Genomic DNA, 17,839 nt, shown 5'->3' on the forward strand with positions numbered 1-17,839 from the left:
GGAGCACAGGCTCCGGACGTGCAGGCTCAGCGGCCATGGCTCAAGGGCCCAGCCGCTCCGCGGCATGTGGGATCTTCCAGGACCGGGGGATGAATCCGTGTCCCCTGCATCGGCAGGTGGACTCTCAACCACTGCGCCACCAGGGAAGCCCTATAGCAAAGATTTTTGATCTTATATTTTTCATCTTGTATCACAGACATATTACACACTAACTGCCATAATTTTATGAGGGATAAAATTTGATCTATTCTCTTAGTCGACTTATATCTAGCAATGAAACCCCACAGACACAAAGTTGTTAAAGCTTATAAAATAATAATACATAGCAAATTCTAAGTGACAGGCACTATTTTAAGTGACCTGGGTAACAATATGACTTGGTGGATACTCACAGTAACTCTATGAGGCAGGTGCCATTAATATCTCCGTTTTACAGATGAGAAAAATGAGATACAGAGATAAGAATTGATTTGCCCAAGATCACTTGATAATAAGTGATTGATCTGGGATACAAAGCCAAGCAGTGTAGCTCCAGAGTCTGTCTAGCTACAGTTTTATATCAGACATGAAAAGAGGAGGACCTCATCCATCAGAATGATGATTGCAAGAGAAGTTTCCAGACAGCAAGAGGAATCAGAACAGTGTTTTGAAGAATGAAAAAATTGGGGTTGATAAAGATCATAAGTATGTGGCAGAGGGGAAAAGGAAGGTAGCCATAAGTAAATGAATTATAAGAGCATAGAAATAAAGTTTGGAAAATACTACATATATTCCAGGGATCATAAACAGGGTAGTTAGACTGGACAGGAGTTTTTATTTAGAACTGTGAGGAAGATGAATATATTTTCAGTACTTTGCTGGATATTATTATTTGGCACTTTATATCATTACCTCTATTAAAATAAAATTCATCCTTAAACTCATTTTCTACATAAATTGATTTTGGTAATGAAAATTATGGGTTTTTGAATCTTAAATGTCAATCTTTATCATTCTTGTGATACTTTCTTCTCACTGACCCAATTTAGTATATACTAAGATATCATCATGTCATATATTTACTTGCTACTCAAAAAGGACTATTTTTGTAACAGATGTATATAATTTGGACAACAATAAAAACTTCCAAGTAAACTCTTCCTAGATAAGAGTACAAAATCTAAAAGCAACAGTTTATACCACTGTGTTCTTTTCAGGTAAACCAGTGATGATAGTGACAGAGTATATGGAAAATGGCTCTTTAGATACATTTTTAAAGGTAAGATATGAGACAAATGTAACTATTCAAAGTGTTATTCATATATTGACCATGATGTTGAAGTTGAAATCCAGCCACTTTAAAGATAAATTTTAAATAGAAATATCTGGAGTCAGGATAATTATACTACAAAAATTAACTTTGGTTTGAAAATTATCCACTTCAGAAAATGTATACAAATCCAAATTACGTGTCTCTACAGTTTTATTTAAGTGTATGTTAATGTGCCCCTCCAAAAAAAATAAAAGAGGGAAGGAAGGAAGGAGGAAAGGAAGGAAAGAAAGGAGAAAAAGAGAAGCTTTTATAGGTATTTAACTCTCTCTGAAGTAAGTCATACAGAGAAAGACAAATATATGATATCGCTTATATGTGGAATCTAAAAAAATGGTACAATTGAACTTATTCACAAAACAGAAATACAGTCACAGATGTAGAAAACAAACTTACGGTTACCAGGGGAGGAAATAGGGGGAGGGGAGATAAGTTTGGAGATTGTGATTGACATATACACACTACACTACTATGTATAAAATAGATAACTAATAAGGACCTACTGTATAGCACAGGGAACTTTACTCAATACTCTGTAATGGTCTATATGGGAAAAGAATCTAAAAAAAAGTCAATATATGTATATGTGTAACTGATTCACTTTGCCGTACAGCAAAAACTAAAACAACATTGTAAATCAACTATACTTCAACAAAAATTTTTTTAAAAAGAACAAAAAAAAAGTACTTAACTCTCTCAAAGTATATCAGGCAGAATAAGGAAAATGTCTAAAAAGTCCATGAAAATCATCTATATTAATGAAAGAGTCAAATAGACTCATAACTCATCTGAGGGCCAGTCACTACTTGTACCAGCAGAGTCATTATGTGATAACAGACAGTAGCCAATGTTGTCAGATCTTCTGGATTTTAGGAAAAGATTGTATTTTTAAATATGCAAGTCTTCAAATTTTAAGCGTTGGCAATTCATTTTATTAATAAATAGCATGTGCTAGACAATGTAACATGTTTGCAGGCCTGATTAAACCTGTAGTCTGGCAGCTTTTCACTTTCAATATAGCAACTATTGCTATTGATTAAAAGTAATGGGACAGTGGCATTAATGACGATTATAAGAAGGGCCTGTGCATTGAATATGACAGGGGTCCACTGACAAGGCAAACTTCCCTTTCAATCTCCAGCCTCTACCAGATTCTGCTGCCAAATTTCTAATACATATATTTAAGTTCTTCAGTCTCTTAAGGTCACATCATTCCTTTATTTCAAAATAAGCATCAGTTGAGCCTTATTCTGTGTGTCTGCACCAAGTCCAGTGCCCTTGACAAAGACAGCAAGCTTCCAAGAAATGCTAACATTCTCCTGGTCATTGTTCAGTCCCTCCCTCCCCCATCTGCTATTGCAGATTCTCCCTTACTTCCTCTGGCCACTTCTTCCTTACCCCAATATGCCTATCCAGCCAGCTTCTTTTAAGTCACTTCAAAAATGTACAGTGTTAACCCAAGGCAGGCACTAGGTTGAAGTGATGAAAACACTCCTCTGATGACTGAGAATAAAGGATTACAATGCAGAAAAGAGCAACTATAAGTGAGATTTTGGTCAAGGGCTTTCAAAGCCTTTATCTGCTTTGACGGATCAGAGGACTGTTACGCATTATCAAGTTAACTATCTATCGCTTAACTTTTCCCATTCTCCTTCAGATAGAAATTGCATATGAATTTGGTAGTAGTATATATTAATTTGGGGATTGAAGGAAGATCCTTTCATATTTTCCCTTAGTGATTGGGGTTGTAGGACTAATATTTCTGTATAATCTTTACAGAAAAATGATGGGCAGTTCACTGTGATCCAGCTGGTTGGTATGCTGAGAGGCATCGCTGCAGGAATGAAGTACCTTTCTGACATGGGCTACGTGCATAGAGACCTTGCTGCCAGAAACATCTTAATAAATAGTAACCTTGTGTGCAAAGTGTCTGACTTTGGGCTTTCCAGGGTACTGGAAGATGATCCTGAGGCAGCCTACACCACTAGGGTAAGAGCTAACAGAATGAATTTCTGAAATACTAGACTAGAGACACTTAATATTTAAAGATTTTAAAGGAAATAGAAAAAAAAAGAAAATAGAAAGAAATTCCTCCAATATAGGAAGAAAGAGAGAGAAAAAGGGGAAGGTGGATTAAAAAAATCCAGATAACTCTCCTTGTTAGATATCAGAAAATTCAAATATTAAATTCAGATAAGCCAAGTATTCACTTTATGAGTCTTAGTAGTTCATTTTTTCCTGCAGATACTGAAAATAAAAAGTTTGAGTTCATAGTGGATACGACTCATAAAATCATATAGAGTATTAAACGTAAAAGAAAAAGTTAAAGAGAGAATCTCCTGCATTAAAAGCAATAAATATATTATATATACATATATTAACATTACTGGCGGTATTTTAATGCCTAACTTCTTTAATACTATGTAAATTGTTAAGCCCACATATATGGAAAATTGGTCACTAATTCACATTGTCATAATTAGCATAAATCAACACCCTTTTCCAGCAAAGTAATTGCTTCCTGAATTGCTGTTGTATAATTGACAGATTTTTCTGTGGAAAACTGTGGGAATTGATGCAACAGAATTTTCTGGACAGTCTATGTATTGTACTTCTTGAGTTTTAATCCCTTTTAATAAACTACATTTGTTTAATTCTAAATCTTCTGAAGGGCATCAAGATATCCTCAATGTTTAAACTTCTTATGAAGACAGGAATTTATCATTATATCTTTTTCACTATACAATGTGGCTAACTTTTGTTTCAATACAGAATACTTTTGTCATCTCTTATTCTTATGATAGATGTTACACATTTTCTTATTTAATTCAACGTTTTAAAATTACTTCTACTCATAGTCTAACAATAAACTATAGATTATAAGGCTGTTTTTTTTCATTGTTGCATTGTGACATATGGATAGTTAAGGATTATACTATGCTGAAGATCATGAGTGACTTATCTAAGCAAACAAAGCCTTCAAATTATCAGCTTAATAAATCAATAAATTAATTGGTGGAATATGCCTTTCCTTCTAGACCTAATTATTATTGTCATTATTTGAGTTAAATGAAACCTCAATTAGGAATTCTCCTGGGATTAGAGTTACATTTAATAAACTTGGCCTAAACAAGATTGAGGTTATAGAAAAACCCATTCCCAGCATGACTGGTTGGTGTCTCAGTTAAATGCATAAAGTAAATTTGTCAAGGTCTGTGTGAATGTGTCATGCTGGTGGAGAGGGAGGGGGAGAGGAGCCAGAGATCCTGAGACCCTCAAGACTTACTCCTGGATAATGGGGTGTGACAGCACTTTGTGGAAAATCCGTATATTGAGAGATGAGCCAATAAGGGAACTTCAGATAATATTGATGTCCAATATGATGGTCAGAGGACCAGGAGAAAATTTCTGAAGTTTAAAGTAATCGACAAATTACAATTTCAAGAGGAATTGTAATAATTATAGATGATCCCAGTGCCACATAGCCAGGCCTAATAATGTGATCTTGCCTATGAATAATTAATTAACAAAAGTTATGTTTCAGGAAAGTCTTCTCAATGTGCTGCTACCATATTTCTAAGGAGCAAATAATTCAAACTTAGTTTCAATAATTCAAATTAACATCAACTCAGAACAATTTTAAGCATTACATGAAATTGTTATTTCTTCATATATCCTGAAACTTTGGTTCATAAAGAAAGTTTGTCCCATTTTTTCTAGTATGTGAATTAATTTTTTTTTCTTCCTGCAAAACAGGAAGGCATATATTAGTCTTTTTACAGGAAAATATTCAAAACACTCACTTCTCTCTTTCTCTCTTTTAAAATATATTTGCTTATAGATGAAATGTTTGGTTGCATTGATTTTTCTTCTTTTAAAAATGAGGAAAAAAAAGTTTACCCTGAAAGGGGTGGGAGATAAAAGTGTTATCTTGTAAATTAGGAGAAAACTTACCAAATCATTGTTTTTATCATGTAAAAACCCCAAACTTGATAATGTTGTAAGTTTTCCCCTGTAATCTAATTTTAATAATTTTTAATTTGGTTGAATCTCATTTAGATACTTACCTTTTTGGTTATAAAAAAAACAAAAAACAGTTTGACCAAACACACACAAAAATATGACAATGGGAAATAAGAGAAATCAAGTCTAAAAGAAATTGCACGGTGTCAGGAGAAAGTCTAACTAAGTTTTTAACATATCTGATTTTCATGCTTGTCTTATTAACATTTAAACTTCTCATGGTTACATTCAGCAATCAAGACTTTCTATTTACAGTCCCTATATTAAAGGAAAAAAGAACCCTGGGAATTAGAGTCCTTTACTTTCTGTTAGAAAGTCATGAAAGTTACCTTATTGATTTGCCTGACTGCCTGCTTTCCCCACTTAAAGCTGCCATCCTGATACTGTAATTGAGATGTGGGTCCTGTATGTGTTCCAGTAGTCAAACAGAATTTAAACTAGAAAGCTTCCAGCCAGCCAATTAGTAGTCAGCCTACAAGTGCTTATGGGCTGAGATATGTGAAAAGAGACTGTATGCTGTCAAACAGATTCACTTAAAAATGCTACATCTCTTTCTAGATCTTTTCAGTGAGGAAGCAGTATCCCTAGATACATTTGAAGTATGTGGGAATTTTTTTCTTCTTTTTCAATTGTAGGGAGGCAAAATTCCAATCAGATGGACTGCCCCAGAAGCTATAGCTTTCCGAAAGTTTACCTCTGCCAGTGATGTCTGGAGCTATGGGATTGTGATGTGGGAGGTTGTGTCTTATGGAGAGAGACCCTACTGGGAGATGACCAACCAAGATGTAAGTATGGAACTACTCCCCCTAAAGTTTGAATTGAAACAGTTCTCTGAGTCAGGAGACTATATGTGTGTGTGTGTGTGTGTGTGTGTGTGTGTGTGTGTGTGTGTGTGTATAATATATATTTCTGAAAATGACAGTTGCTTAAAACAGTGAAATACTCTTTGCTTAACCTCTGATCTGTTTTGTTGTTATTAAAATCCTTTATGCAGAAGCTCAAAATAAGTTAGTACAAAGGAATGCAAGTTATGTTATATAAAAGCTTGCCAGACAGTCCTAGCAGTACTGTAGTGCTGTGTCACTCATTTTATGTCAGTATCATTTTCAAAAATGAAGAAAGAGCCATCAAAGAATGAATACTGACAGACAAGTTTTTATGACATGCACTTGATAAAGGGAGCTAAAACTCCAAACCAAAAGGGTGAATGATATTGCTTTAATAGTGGATGCTCTTAGAGGATAAAAAGAAATAATCTGTTTCTTTACATTAAGAAAATGTAGGAAGAGTAATATTGTCTATTTAGTTTGGGATAAAAACGGATTTTTTTCCCACGTGGAGAAATAATTCAGGCTTAGAATAATAGAATCCTGGAATTAAAGAAACCATGAAAGAATCTTCTATTCAAGTTCAGAATGATGCCTGACTACATGGCCTTTGGTGTTTGACTTTTTAATTTTCCATTGTTACTATTCAATATAGCCCTTTCTATTTTGGATTGCATTGAAATTTGATATTTTTTCTTGAAATAATTATAAAAGCTATCTTTTATTGAGCCCTTATTATATGCCATACTTTGTTTTAAATGAGTTGCCAACTAATAGCTCATTACTTCTTTATATAAAAACCAGTATAATGAATAGTCTTAACTAAATACCATGCTGATTTAAAAGATTTATTTTTTTCTCCAATTATTTCTTTCATCCATGTTCTGTAAAATCTCCTGCTCCTATGCCTTCAGGGATTATTAGACAGGTGCTTTAGCTCTCCGGCTGCATTTTGGTGAATCAACAGTACCATGCCAGTAATTGACTCACTTTCAGATATAAAAATCCAAGTCCAATCTAAATCAGAGTCAATCTTATATCCATTTCAAAGTGTTTTCCACAACTGCAGGGCCAACCTGACCCTAAGTAGCAAGATTGGGAAGGAAGAATTGTCAGATTCTTGCTTTCCTCTCTGCAAGGTCCTTAAAGAGGAGGATGTACTCCAACTGAGATGTCCCAGAGTTCCTTGCACTTGCCGCCTGCTCCCCACTTCACAGTCTCTAATGGTACCTTACACATGTCGGCTTCACCTGAGGAAAGCACATCCTTGTCTGATGTTCTACCAGTTTTCCCTCATTTAGATATTATTGCAGGCTGCCCCAGCCACCCTGTCTTCTTCAGATTTCCCCAGATGAGAAGCCAGGGTCACCCTGTGGCTTTCCCAAGAAATATTTCACAGCATTCTTTTCAGATAGCAATAGTAAATTAGACTGATGGATTCCCATCTCTCAACAAGCATACTGCAAGGCAGTGAGTCTCCCTTTCTTTTAGTCATCTAAAATTGCTACAACTAGTTTTCTTTTGCCCTGTTTGCTTGACCTAGTAAAGGGATGCTGACCTCTGTTTCTCTCAATTTGAGAGAACGTAGTATCTATTGTCTTCAACCTTATGATTTTAGGGGCAGGACTATGGCCAAAGTATTGAACTCTTGTCACACATTTAACAACCCATCAGAGAGATATTATTTCTGTCTGGCTGTTAATAACCTGAAACTTAAGAGATTAAATGATTTTCATAATGCCACAAAAATAATAAAAGTTATACCAGAAATTTCAATCTGGTTCTCCAAAATTTTAATACCTAACCACTACACTGTTTCCAATTTAATCAATGTTTACATCCTCCCTTTCATTTCCAACCAGTGAGCCTAGATCAACCATCTAACTGAATGTAAAATATTCAATTCAATATATAATGATTATTATGAATTAATCTAGCCTAGACAAAGATGAGACCTATTTGCTACTTGCTACTCTCCAGATAAATGCCGAATGCTAACTTGAGATGTATGGTTTGGCTTCTAACTTCTCTCAAGGCTCATTTCAATGCCATTTTTCCCTTTAATTTTTGTGAAAGTATTTTATTCTGTAATGCCAGCAAGCCTGCTCCCTTCACTCAAGGAAAACATTTACCCCTTATTTGCCTAGTGTTCTAGCTCCTTCTCACTTGAGATATTTTGAATTCTGATTCCATCAGTAGGAATTATTAGTCTTTCCCAACTATGTATATAATATGTGTAGGATTATTACTCACATTATAGGAAATTATGCTTGATATAGCTGTATCTGTCACAAATAAAATGATAGATCAAAGTAGAACGTAATGCTAGGTGAATGCTCGTAAGTGTTTCTACTGATCTGGACTGTGTTTACTCATGCTCCTGGGGATTGACTGATCTATACTGGTAAACCTTGGCTCTGCTCCACACGGCCCTCATCTTCTTTCAGAGACCAGCAGGCTAGCCTAGATATGAGCTCATTTTCCCCATGGCTGAAGGGTGAGAATAAGCCCAGCCTGCAACATTCCATTGTCCAATCCCATAATCAGAGGATCAGTCCACTCACACTGCTCATTGTGAATGGACAATATAAAGTTATATGGAAAAGGACATAGAAACAAAGAGGTGTGAAGGATTCGGAACAGATATTTTTCCTGATTTCAGCCATTTGAGAGCCTTGATACTTTTTCAGATAACTTTATTTCAAACTATTTAGAAAAATACAAGGAAGTGCTAATATTTTTAGGACATAATAAAAATAAAAACTAATATTTTGGTTTTCCAAGAATCTAAATGAGGTTTACAGAAAAATGTTATACAGTTAAAGATCTTTCTAAAATGTCTGCCTTTAATAGAAGGTCCAATACATGCTTTGCATTTTCTCAGCAAGTTTACTAGCATTAGTGGCATTTCGTTTCTAGATATGGCATTAAGTTTGGTATGCCTCAATTTCCATCAAAATTTGTATCTAAGAAACATGACAGATCTACTGTATTTGAAAATCATGATCACTGAATATTTCTTTTGAAAAAAGATTCTCAGAAATCAAAATAGAAGTACTGATTTGGCAGTTTTGAATGATGTATCCCATCATCTCTACATTCCAGATACTGATTCTAAAAAGGCTTTGCCACCATGAAAATGTTACATTACCAAGACACGTAGAATAATCTAAATCTCTCAGAGGAGACCTTCCACTGTGTCAGGGGGATAGAATGCCGCGGTAGGTTTTTTGGGGTTTAGGATTGCCTCTGTTATCACAGAGAAAAGCCATAACAACACATAATAAAAATAAACTAAAATGATTAAGATGATTTTAGGTACATATCAGACCATGAACTCTGATTCAAGCTTGGGAAGCTAAGATAACATCCTGCAGTCAGTAGAAGCTTCTTTATTTACAGCAAACATTTTAAATCTCAACATTTTTCAGCACTTAAAATAAAAAACAAAATAAAAAGAGATGTCATTGTATTGCATTTTTATATTTAGTGACAATGTCTTTCTCTTGTATTTATTCAGAAATGTATGAATACATAGTGTATACTAAGCACATAAATTACAAAATGTTTTAAAAACTCAAAATGTTTTAAGTAATCTGTTTTTAAAATTTTTTTTAGGCATTCAGGTGTCTAGTACCATTTCTGTCAGCCTAAATCTTACTTTTAAGGCAGCAAAAACTTTGACTCCAGAAGGATGTGAACCTACTTTGTGCTGGGTTTGCCTTTCTCTTGGTCTTCTAAGGATAATGCTGTCATTGGATGCAAGTAATTTAGTTTAGGGACTGGTAGGTAACCTCATGGAAATTCTTACCCCTTTGGAAAAAATGAGACATAAAGAAATATCAATACTGCAGTCTAAAATTCCTATACCTTGTTGTTTAAAAACAACTAAAACACAAATCTGAAATTGAAAGAATAGAATCATCTTTGATTCTATAACTCTCAGTCAGTTTCAATGATTATAAAGGGAATGGACTTGAACAGATTTCCAAGATCTCTTTAAGCTCTGGAATTCTATTGATCTAAGATTGATATACAAAGAAAAAAACATACTCAGTACATTTTTAATAGCTATTGGAGACAGAAAAAAAAATCCTAGGAAGAAAATTGGTCTATCTGGAACTATTTCTATGGCATTTGAGATAATTTCCAGGAATATATTATTAAACACTAGTCACTTTGGGGGAAGCTTCATATCTCATAGTAACTAAAGGACTCATCTGTGAGATTTTGAGTAAACACCAAGCAACACAGGCACTCACACTCTATATAGAACCTAATTCATCAAAACACACAGCTAATGCTCAAAGGTTCCCTATAAATTTCCTGGCACTCACTTATTCAGCCTACACTTTCACACCTCCTGTTATAAAGAATGCACTATCTTCCAAAATAGCTCATTTTAATTCTGGGTATTAATTTTTTTCTTATGGTGCAAGAAGTCTGATTCCGTGAGGTAATATCCGTACCTGTCCCAACTTATTTTCTTGGGAGGCAACTATTTCTCATTTCAATAGTGTGACTCAGCACCAGGATAGAAAGACCGCATATCTGCATGCCAGAGAGACTTAAATGTGGGCAATAGTTAACCTTCTGGAATGTCACCTATTTCACCTGTAAAATGTGTATATGATTTCTATTTTGCAAATATGTGTTAAATATGAATGTAGATAATATACATACAATTTGCATCTTAGTACCTATGATACCAATGAGCCTGGGCTAGTCTAGATCCTTCAAGAAGCCTATGCCATGAGGAAATTACATACACATTAGTATTATTAAAGGGAATTGCTTGTGAGGACAAACATGAAGGGATGAGAGGAAGCTGGGAGAGACGTCAGACTTTGATACAAATCTGACCCCAGGTAGAGTAGAGATCAAAGGAAAGATGATTGGAGGCAAGCATCTGAGGCTGAAGTGCACTTCTAAGAGAGGTTGCCAAGGCCGCCAAGGAGTCCTCAAGCCAGCATTGCCTGTTATAGGAGTCTCATAGGAATGTGCCTATCTTATCACTACCATATTCTGTAACTGACTGGGAGTAACCTATGTAAAGCATGGCCTTGGTGTAAATGTGATGATGCATTTTAGAGGTTTTAGGGTTAAGGACTGTAGATCAATTTCCATCCCTGCAGGTGAAGATATGAGAGACAGATTCTCGAGGTTGCTATGCTCCACCCCTTTTGCAACACAGAGCAACTTTTCCACACAGGTTCAGGAAGCATCTGTTCCATGGTTCTGCGGGGTTTTCTTTCTGAAGGGAAATTCAGCAGAGGCAGGTTATGGACTGAAATGCAGCCTCTGTAGCTTCAGCTGATCTCAGGACCTCATCTGGTCCTTAGCCTCTCCCTCCTCCACTATCCATTCTGACTTCCCATCACCAACAACTTGGCAGATCATCGTGGTTTAACTGATAGACGGAATCAATCCTTCACTCTTGGGGGTCGGCATTTTCTGGCCACAGCTGTTATAAAGAGGTAACAAGAGAGCCCCTTAGAGTATTACCTGGATTCCACACAAATTTCTCCCCGCCACAACTGTGTGAAAACAGCTCAAATGCCTCCTGCTGTTCACTATCAATAACCTTGGCCATCATGGTGACTCACCTTCTCTTGTGCTTGTACCTGGGCACAAGTAGTCCAAAGTGCCTGGTGACAGCTATAACCATTTGTCGCCTGGCAAGAGTTACTGGGAATGAAGCACAATATAAAAGTTTCTGAGTTAATTGATTTAATACATAAATTGCATCCTGAATAATGACACCTACTCCTATCAAAGTGTTGCCTCCATGTTGGTGCTTCAGCTGTGCCTTTAAAAGGCCTTCCAGCATTCTGTGAGGCTAGTCACTTCTGGATAATGAACTATGTGTAGTGGTTGCTGGAACCAGCACATATCAGCTGGTGAATTTTCAGAACATTTCTACCTGAATGAGATTATGTTGATAGCTTGAGGTTGACATGGAGCGAGTATTTATATCAGATAAATGAGAAAATGTTATAAATCTGTTTTCCTTGCAAGAAGACCCAGTTGTTAAATATTTAGGAGCACATCACTAAGTATGTGATTAGCTCACACATCCTTCACTATGAGGTGGATATTCTAGTTAGGGTATATGCTCGGTGGGAGTCCATGTTTGTGAATCAAACATTCCAACCTTATAATGCTAGCTGAGGCTCTGTGGGTAAAAGCAAACCAGAATGGGTATATGTATCTGAAAGATGAGCCCATGACCCTTGCATGATGGAAAGGGCCCAATAGAGTCACCACTCACTGAAGAGTGCCTTATTTGGTGCTCAGTGTTGGGTTTTATGTATTGGAAGGAAAGACAGCATTCTTTAAATTGTGTTCAGACTATTGATTTACATGTCAATGCCAAGAAAATGCATAGCTTATGATATTTCAGATATAGAAATCTGAAATGATGCCAGATTGTCTGTAAAAATTCTGGTTGTCTTTTTATTTTTATTTTTTTTCTCTTCTTTCATTCATCTCAACCACCTCAATTAACAAAGGTAATCGTAATAACAAAGTCAATTGAGATTATGACTCATTGGCCATACATTATAAATTGTATGGAAAATGAATAGCCTAAATAACACTTTGGCAGATTTTCAGCATTTCATAAACCACCAGAGTACTAATGCCATTCATTTCTCCCCCAAGCTATGAAAGGAACAATTGGTAAAAATGAAAAAAAAAAAAAATCACTTCAAAATGTCTAAATATAAAATCTAAAACTATAGCTCTAAATCTATTTTAAATATAAATTCTAAACATTAATTTAGAATTAAATTCAATGACTTAATTACTGGGCCAAGTTCTAAGTTAACTTAGAGACAGAGTATTATATTTATATATAAAAATTTAGCTGAAAATAAAGTTAAGTAATATATTCTGGAAAAAATTTCTCAGATCAAATAACTTACTAATTCCTTTAAAACTAAGGAATTGGTTTAATTCATTCATTTCATAATCACATGTAAGACTAGCTGTTCAATGAAGAAAAGACAATATTTCTTTTAAATAGGTGCTAAAGAAAAAAAATAGACATAATTGGTATCAGCTTTGGGGAAAAGCACATTATAAAATATATCATGTTTTAAGTAAATAAGAATGACTGCTTTCACTGCATAGTTAAATATTTCATGATATAAAATATACTAAGACATTTAATTTTGGTACATATATGTTATTAAGGTAATACCACAATCCTTATCCACAATGGGAAGTCTTATAATAAGCAAATTAATAAATAAATGAGCTTCCATTAATATATGAGTGCAAATGGTACTTTTAATTTTTACTATTCATTTATTTGATCACTAGTGATAATTTCTCAAAATCAATTTAGTATTTTTTTCTTTTGTAAATTTTGTGTGTGTGTGTGTGGTACGCGGGCCTCTCACTGTTGTGGCCTCTCCCGCTGTGGAGCACAGGCTTCGGATGCGCAGGCTCAGCGGCCATGGGTCATGGGCCCAGCTGCTCCGCGTCATGTGGGATCTTCCTGAACCGGGGCACGAATCTGTGTCCCCTGCGTTGGCAGGCGGACTCTCAACCACTGCGCCACCAGGGAAGCCCTTTTGTAAATCTTTGATTAGTACCTATTTCTTATTTATTTGTTGTTTTATTTTATTGTTTTATTATTTTATTTCTCAATATGCATGAGATTTTAATGCATTAGATATGTTAACCATGTGTTATAGTTTTTGTAATATTTTCTACGAACACTATCATAGTTATTGCCTTTTTTTAAACATCTTTATTGGAGTATAATTGCATAACAATGGTGTGTTAGTTTCTGCTTTATAGCAAAGTGAATCAGTTATACATATACATATGTTCCCATATCTCTTCCCTCTTGCATCTCCCTCCCTCCCACCCTCCCTATCCCACCCCTCTAGGTGGTCACAAAGCACCAAGCTGATCTCCCTGTGCTATGCGGCTGCTTCCCACTAGCTATCTATTTTACATTTGGTAGTGTATATATGTCCATGCCACTCTCTCACTTTGTCACAGCTTACCCTACCCCCCTCCCGATATCCCTTCCCCCCTCTTGATATCCTCAAGTCCATTCTCTAGTAGGTCTGTATCTTTATTCCCGTCTTGCCCCAAGGTTGCTCATGACCTTTTTTTTTTTCCTTAGATTCCATATATATGTGTTAGCATATGGTATTTGTTTTTCTCTTTCTGACTTATTTCACTCTGTATGACACACTCTAGGTCCATCCACCTCATTATAAATAACTCAATTTCATTTCTTTCTATGGCTGAGTAATATGTATTAGATTTTCTCTTTCTGACTTACTTCACTCTGTATGACAGACTCTAGGTCCATCCACCTCACTACAAATAACTCAATTTCATTTCTTTTTATGGCTGCGTAATATTCCATTGTATATACGTGCCACATCTTCTTTATCCATTCATCTTTCGATTGACACTTAGGTTGCTTCCATGTCCTGGCTATTGTAAATAGAGCTGCAATGAACATTTTGGTACATGACTCTTACTGAATTATGTTTTTTTCAGGGTATATGCCCAGTAGTGGGATTGCTGGGTCATATGGTAGTTCTATTTTTGGTTTTTGAGGGAACCTCCATACTCTTCTCCATAGTGGCTGTATCAATTTACATTCCCACCAACAGTGCAAGAGGGTTCCCTTTCGCCACACCCTCTGCAGCATTTATTGTTTCTAGATATTTTAAGGATGTCCATTTTGACCAGTGTGAGATGATATCTCATTGTAGTTTTGATTTGCATTTCTCTACTGGTTAATGATGTTGAGCATTCTTTCAGGTGGTTGTTGGCAATCTGTATATCTTCTTTGGAGAAATGTCTATGTAGGTCTTCTGCCCATTTGGATTGGGTTGTTTGCTTTTTTTGATATTGAGCTGCATGAGCTGCTTGTAAATTTTGGAGATTAATCCCTTGTCAGTTGCTTCATTTGCAAATATTTTCTGCCATTCTGAAGTTTGTCTTTTGGTCTTGTTTATGGTTTCCTTTGCTGTGCAAAAGCTTTTAAGTTTCATTAGGTCCCATTTGTTTATTTTTGTTTTTATTTCCATTTCTCTAGGAGGTGGGTCAAAAAGGATCTTGCTGTGATTGATGTCATAGAGTGTTCTGCCTATGTTTTCCTCTAAGACTTTGATAGTGTTGGGCCTTAGATTTAGGTCTTTAATCCATTTTGACTTTATTTTTGTGTATGGTGTTAGAGAGTGTTCTAATTTCACTCTTTTACATGTAGCTGTCCAGTTTTCCCAGCACCATTTATCAAAGAGGCTGTCTTTTCTCTACTGTAAGGTGTGCGTGGGTTTATCTCTGGGCTTTCTATCCTGTTCCATTGATCTATATTTCTGTTTGTGTGCCAGTACCATACTGTCTTGATTACTGTAGCTTTGCAGTATAATCTGAAGTCTGGGAGCCTGATTCGTCCAGCTCTGTTTTTTATTTTTTTCTCAAGATTGCTTTGGCTATTCACAGTCTTTTGTGTTTCCATACAAATTGTAAAATGTTTTGTTCTAGTTCTGTGAAAAATGCCAGTGGTAGTTTGATAGGAATTGCATTGAATCTCTAGATTGCTTTGGGTAGTAGAGTCATTTTCACAATGTTGATTCTTCCAATCCAAGAACATGGTACATCTCTCCATCTATTTGTATCACCTTTAATTTCCTTCATCAGTGTCTTATAATTTTCTGCATACAGACCTTTTGTCTCCTTAGGTAGGTTTATTCCTAGATATTTTATTTTTTTTGTTGCAATGGTAAATGGGAGTGTTTTCTTAATTTCACTTTCAGATTTTTCATCATTAGTGTATAGGAATGCCAGAGATTTCTGTGCATTAATTTTGTATCCTGCTACTTTACCAAAATCATTGATTACCTCTAGTAGTTTTCTGGTGGCATCTTTAGGATTCTCTATGTATAGTATCATGTCATCTACAAACAGTGACAGCTTTACTTCTTCTTTTCCAATTTGGATTCCAGTTATTTATTTTTCTTCTCTGACTGCTGTGGCTAAAACTTCCAAAACTATGTTGAATAATAGTGGTGAGAGTGGGCAACCTTGTCTTGCTCCTGATCTTAGTGGAAACAGGTTCAGCTTTTCACCATTGAGAATGATGTTGGCTGTGGGTTTGTCACGTATGGCCTTTATTATGTTGAGGAAAGTTCCCTCTATGCCTTTTAACTTTTGAGGGGCATGGGCATATATATACACTACCAAATGTAAAATAGAGAGCTAGTGGGAAGCAGCCACATAGCATAGGGAGATCAGCTCAGTGCTTTGTGACCACCTAGAAGGGTGGGATAGGGAGGGTGGGAGGGAGACGCAAGATGGAGGAGATATGGGGATATATGTATATGTATAGCTGATTCACTTTGTTATAAAGCAGAAACTAACACACCATTGTAAAGCAATTATACCCCAATAAAGATGTTCAGAAAATAAAATTAAATAATAATAATAAAGATGTATTGTTTTTGAGTCAACTAAAGTGGTAGATGACTTCCAGGTATTTTGCTCATAGTTATTCAGTTATTTATCTGACCATTTATTTTTAGAGTCCTTGAGTACTTTTTCTCTGCCCAAACTTAACTATTGGTGCTTCTCAGGAACTTTATTTCATGCCTTCCCGGGGAGATATAAACTATACCCTACTTCAAGCTGTGACCAAGCATTGATGACCCTCACATTTACTATCAGCTCAAATATCTCCTGTACTGCAGACAGATTCCTGTAGATTGCCATCTGTGGTTCCCTACTCACCTCAAATAAACAAGCCCCAAATTATACCTGTCAGCATTTCCCACCTCCATGAATGTGCTAACCGAAGATTAATCACAACAACCATCCGGTGTGAAAGACTTGAACTTGTTTTCTCTCAAATACTTTCTCTACTCTCACCTCTACCCTTATGTTATAAATGTCTCCAAAATCTCTCCGTCTGCCACTATTTTTGTTCAGATGCCATTTCCTTTATCATTGAGAGACTGGTTTCTCTACAATCTTTCAAAATTATCTTGGTAAAAATTCTATTCTAATCATCATATTTTTTCCATTTGTCAGATCAAATCTAAAGTGCTTGTTGAAAAATATAATTAAGTTTAATCATTAAGAAATTATTCAAATAGGATTTTAAGAAATATGCTCATTATTTTTGGTTTGGGGTATCATTTAAATGTTAAAATTTTAATAATTGAATAAAAGTTGTATTATTATGTTCAGTAGCATAGACAGAACTCTTCTGGAATTAGACATTTTGATGGCAGCAGCAACATTAAGAATGTTTTTGATAAAACAATCTCACAATTAGACTGATACTCATATGTGTGGCTACATTTAAAATCAGTGATGTTTGTAATGCCTGCACTACTAAACAGTCATTCCAAATTCCTGACAGAAATCAGTAGATGATAATAAACAGCCAGACCTTGACATTATTAAATGATACATAAGACATTTATGCTAATTTAGCCTTTGACTTATCCATCATTTGCCATCCAAAAGTCTCTTTAGAAGTAAAATTGCAGTTCTATTACTTTAAAAAATGTTGTTCTACACATAATTTTTCATTAAAAAGACATTAACTTTTCAGAGAGGCCACTAGAAAAGTTAATCTCCATTTGATTCCAGAATGCGAGGATAAATAAAAGATGAACTGTTTATTTTTATGTCAATTAAT

General features: G+C 35.4%; 1 protein-coding gene across 4 annotated transcripts in view; it reads left to right on the forward strand.

The window, feature by feature from the left end:
- EPHA5 (EPH receptor A5) overlaps positions 1-17,839 on the forward strand; it is a 325,672-nt gene that overhangs the window by 295,757 nt on the left and 12,076 nt on the right. For all 4 annotated transcript variants that reach the window (XM_065877349.1, XM_065877352.1, XM_065877350.1 and 1 more), the window contains 3 exons: positions 1,197-1,258; positions 3,089-3,298; positions 5,968-6,117. In XM_065877349.1, coding sequence (XP_065733421.1) covers positions 1,197-1,258; positions 3,089-3,298; positions 5,968-6,117 — 422 coding nt within the window. The remainder of the gene's footprint in view (positions 1-1,196; positions 1,259-3,088; positions 3,299-5,967; positions 6,118-17,839) is intronic.

Source organism: Phocoena phocoena, chromosome 5 (genome assembly GCF_963924675.1).
Source record: "Phocoena phocoena chromosome 5, mPhoPho1.1, whole genome shotgun sequence".
NCBI classification, from domain to species: domain Eukaryota; kingdom Metazoa; phylum Chordata; class Mammalia; order Artiodactyla; family Phocoenidae; genus Phocoena; species Phocoena phocoena.